General features: G+C 32.9%; 1 protein-coding gene across 1 annotated transcript; it reads right to left on the reverse strand.

Moving 5' to 3' along the window:
* Window positions 1-210: 210 nt before the first annotated feature.
* LOC149480248 (epithelial serine protease-like) lies at window positions 211-2,915 on the reverse strand. Its single transcript, XM_089706583.1, has 5 exons — window positions 2,652-2,915; window positions 2,199-2,466; window positions 1,879-1,968; window positions 1,483-1,682; window positions 211-659 (listed from the first exon to the last, which is right to left on the reverse strand). The coding sequence occupies exons 1-5, from the start codon at window positions 2,841-2,843 to the stop codon at window positions 555-557; spliced, it is 855 nt and encodes a 284-aa protein (XP_089562709.1). The 5' UTR covers window positions 2,844-2,915; the 3' UTR covers window positions 211-554.
* Between the last annotated feature and the right edge of the window lie 1,843 nt (window positions 2,916-4,758).

Below are 4,758 nucleotides of genomic sequence, written 5' to 3' on the forward strand. Positions count from 1 at the left end.
AACAAATAAAAAAATAGATAACTTTTAAAAAATTTAATCATATGACTCAGTTTGGTAATTTTCTCTTGAATACATTGTTGACAGTTGACTTTATTCTTGATGATTTTTGACAAATAAATAAAATATTATTTAGCTAACCATTTGCTAAATTAGTGCGTTCATAGTTTTTTTGCTAAAACCAAAATTTTATGTGTATTTATAATTAGGAGAATATAATTATTATATCGACTGGGTTGCCACTTGCCAGTCAAAATTTCGCCGCAAGCATTTTTTTCAATTTGGATCTTAGACTATAAGTTAATTTTACATAATTTCGTACCTATCAATAAGTTTTTCGTCGTAAAATATAAAGTTCATTCTCATTCTAATTGTCAAAGATTTTAATCATGGAGAATTATTAAAAATAGCACACAGATGTTTCTTTACAGATATTTAAATGCATTATCAAATTATATTATGAAACAGAATCATCATAACTATAATCAATCATTGTTATATCTCGCAAAAGTTTTAGCGTCAACTTACAAAACTATAATTAAATACTTTATAATTAATTAAATGCGAGAACGGATCCATGAGTTAAAAGCAGTGATTCTTGTGAAGCCACTCGGTGCTCCGCTTTCGCAGCCATTCGCTGATCCAAAGGACGTGAGACCAATCTGGGAGAAAAATTAATTTGTGCTTATAATTTTGTTGTAATCAATAACAATAAATAATGAGTTTTCGCTCCAATTCCAATAGATAGCTTGATTCGCTTTATTAAAAACTAGCTTTCCGACAGACTTCCTCTTGACTCACTCTATCTCTTAAAAAACAACAGCATCAAAATCCGTTGTGAAATTTTAAAGGTTTAAGCATAAATAGGGACATAGGGACAGCGAAAGCGACTTTGTTTTATCACCTATATAGTGATGTGATTTATAATATATGAACCATCCATTAACTTATGAACTTTACTTTTTTGCTTTGACCATGTTGGCAAGGCCGTGGCTAATAGCAAGTAGTATATCTTCTTCTTATATATAAAATTCTCGTGTCACAATGTTAGTCTGCATACTCCTCCGAAACGGGTGGACCGATTCTCATGAAATTTTCTGTGCATATCGGGTAAGTCTGAGAATCGGCCAACATCTATTTTTCATATGTACCACGGACGAAGCCGGGGCGGACCGCTAGTGTTTAATAATATGTACACATAATATGTTTATATTATATAGCCTATAACTATGGTTGCTTTCAACCAAATTACATTGCTTTTATTAATTATTAACCTATCTTTTTGAAGTGAAACTTCTTTATCGGGGTTGGAAAAAAAAATAGTGTAACATTTTTTCGTTACGCGTGATATTTTTCCGTTATGCGCCATCTTTGATTCGACGTATTTCTGTAAAGTTGCATATTATAGTAAATTATTTTATGAAAAAAAAGGTCATAAAGAAGCTTCACAGACTTTATTACTATTATTAAAAACAAAAAAGTTACCAGAACAGCAGACGATGGAGATCCAATAGAAAGCGGACCACCAGAGTCACCACGGCATATATTTTGTCCTTTTGACGCAGTCGTACAAAGGACAGAATCAATTATTACTATTGGCCCGTAAATATTTCTACACTCAGCATTCGTCATCACACGAAGAGACACGTGGCTTAAAACAGAGTCCTTAGGAATGTTAGTTTGAGCTGGAATCATAAACATAAACCTTAAAAAAACATACCGGGCGATTGATAACCTCCTTTTTTGAAGTCGGTTAATTACAAACATGAGAGAAAAAAAGCATGATGCACGTAATCATAACATTTAAAATTTAAGAATATAAGCTTTTAAATCATTTCAATTAATTGTGTTTATAGATACATTTTTTTAAATTTAACTTACAGTCACTGGTCCTTCCAAATCCAGCAGCATTTGCCCACATACCAGCATAACTGTTACTTCCAGATGCCAATGCAATTAGGCGAATATTGTCTAAAAGTTAAGGATGTTATTTATTAGTAACGAATTCATCTGTCTACCAAAGAACACCATTCATCAATGTGCCTCAATAACAGGCATAGTTGCAACCGTACGAAGCCAGGGGAGATCGTTAGTGATAATATTTTGTGGATGAAATGAAATATGATTTAACAATTGCGTTTTACATGTGTTTGTGTATTCCGTTTTAGATCGAATAGTTAGTTTATAAGAAGGTTGCTTACTTGATAATCTAACGGGCTCAATTGTGATAATAGCTATATCATTATTCAAGCTCCACGTATCGTAATTTTCATGAATTTTCACTCTATTCGTGTTTAAACGAACACCACCAGTGTAAAGACGAATCGATCCAAGGACCACTGTGAAATAAGTTGCTTCGGAAGCAGGAGTTGTCCAACAATGAGCCGCTGTAACTAGTTTGCTGTTGGTAACCAGGGATGAACCACAGGCGGAAGTACGTCCGCTAGTTAAGTAAATGAGAAGACCACCCTGAAAAATAGTAAATCATTGACTTCTCTATTATTATCTCGAAAGGTGATTTGTTTGTAACAATATCACTCAAAAACTTGACTGATTAAAAAATTCGTTCACTAATATAAGCTACTTCAATCCCTTTTTATTCCTCACTAACAAGGTCACGTCAAAATGATAGATTTCGAACAGAATACACTTACGAGATAAGGATAGGCTCCAAGTGCTGCTGGTGTCCCTCCAACAATCCTAGCACCATCGAAATCATGTGCTTCTTCTGCCTGTTTGATTCTGGTAGCTAATGGTATACCAATTTCATTGTGGTAATCAAGAGTTATAGGCTCTTTAGCTAAAGCCACTACTAAAAGTGCCGCTATCACTATTAACACTCTCATTGCAAAACCAAGTTTCTCTGTTGTCTTTTTATGCTAAATTCATTATTATATACTGAAATTTTATCATAGCCATGTCCAAAGACCATTTAAAATTATCTATGTTATTCATTAATATAATATATAATTCGCAGAATTCATTATACTATCTATTCACCGGGAATTTTTATTAATTATTATCTGTCTGGTGTTGTCATTCCGCGAAACTTAATTTAGCACAGGCTATATTTTGTCAGTGACTAAAGTAGGCGCAAATTTTCCTTTGAAATTCAAATACTTTAATGTGCCCTCCGCACAGAACTGCTTTTTCGTTATGTACTTGAAAAAGAAGCTAGTTCTGAAAATTTCAATAACTCGACACTCTTCTACGAAACTGGACAATAAATTAATTCACAGCGCATGCTCTAAAATCAAATATGTAATACTAATTCATTACCTGAGCTTATTATTGCCTTTTTATATGTTACCTATTCTTATTTTATAAAACTAAAGTTTATCTGAACGCGCTAATCTGAGGATGCAATGGTTCGAAGCTCATAATTACTTTTTGTCAGTTAGTTATACTATATTGAATAACTAACATTCAGCCGCTTTGTATGAAGACAAATTATATACGAATACCTTCCTCTTGAATCAGTCTATCTTTAAAAAAGGAAGCCGCACTAAGATCCGTTGCGTAGTTTAAGGATTAAACGTACATAATATACAGTGGTTGGTGTGGTTAGTAATGGTACTAATATTAACTCTAATTTTAGATACTGACAATTTTGACTCCAACTTGAATGCAATAAAACTTTACAAAGCATAGCTACAGTTGCCATGAGCAATTGCGCTGATATTCAAATAATTTACGATTTTCCTTTGTTACATTTGAATTATTTATTCAATAATAATAATAATTTATTCATTTCTCCAAGCAACCAGGACTCATTTGTTAATAACATAGGTTAATAACAATTAATAACTTAAAAAATAATTATGTTAGTAAAAATAATACAATTTATTATGACTACTAGGAATGCACTGCTACAGTACTATCAATGAAGCAGACAGTTTGCAGCAGTGGTTTACATACCAGCAGTCGAGCCGACTCGCTATACAGCGCATGATTACATTGGGGCTGTCCCGCACACGGCGCACCAAGGATGTGCATCTCTTTCGCATTGTAGCATAAAAACAGTCTATACGAGCTTCTGCAAACATCTCTGATACGCTGCAAAAATTATTGACTTTGATAATGTGGTGTAGCAAACAGACAATTATTATGTTCAAATTAGATTGAATTAAAGCAATAAAACTTCTAAAATTATGATGTTTTTTTTTAATGAAACATGGCTAATATAATTTTATAACTACCGTAAAAATTTAGGTTAAAACAAATACAAAAAAAATGTATTATAGATACATTCCTATTTACGAGGACGTAAGAAATAAAATTTTAATCTACGTTTTGTTAATTTTGCATTGAATGGACGGTTTGAGTGACAGGAATGTTGATAACATTTTGAATCCAAAACACATAATCTTATATATAAAATTCTCGTGTCACAATGTTAGTCTGCATACTCCTCCGAAACTGGTGGACCGATTCTCATGAAATTTTCTGTGCATATCGGGTAAGTCTGAGAATCGGCCAACATCTATTTTTCATATGTACCACGGGCGAAGCCGGGGCGGACCGCTAGTATTATGTAGGTATTTTGATAAAACCTGGTTATTCATACTTTTTGCGATTCCTTGTTCAACAAGCTATAGTAGGTACCTATAGCGTAGTAATTTGACGCCTCTATGGACGGTTTCCACACAATTATGCAATTACCTACTTACGATTATAAATGAGAAACAACACAATTTGTTTGGTAAAAATATTATATCATCATATTATATTTATAGAAACGAAAGCAATAAGCAACGTGTT

This window comes from Colias philodice, chromosome 18, assembly GCF_061535455.1.
Source record: "Colias philodice isolate Cphi_HAF_F1 chromosome 18, ilColPhil1 Martin Lab GWU primary, whole genome shotgun sequence".
Classification (NCBI taxonomy): domain Eukaryota; kingdom Metazoa; phylum Arthropoda; class Insecta; order Lepidoptera; family Pieridae; genus Colias; species Colias philodice.

What these genes read in the sequence shown, in the direction of transcription:
- LOC149480248 (XM_089706583.1), bottom strand. Translation starts at nt 2,843, where the DNA reads ATGAGAGTGTTAATAGTGATAGCGGCACTTTTAGTAGTGGCTTTAGCT. An exon ending in TTGGAGCCTATCCTTATCTC is followed by an intron (nt 2,467 to 2,651) that starts GTAAGTGTATTC and finishes ACTATTTTTCAG; the next exon opens with GGTGGTCTTCTCATTTACTT. An exon ending in CTCCATCGTCTGCTGTTCTG is followed by an intron (nt 660 to 1,482) that starts GTAACTTTTTTG and finishes TTTTTCTCCCAG; the next exon opens with ATTGGTCTCACGTCCTTTGG.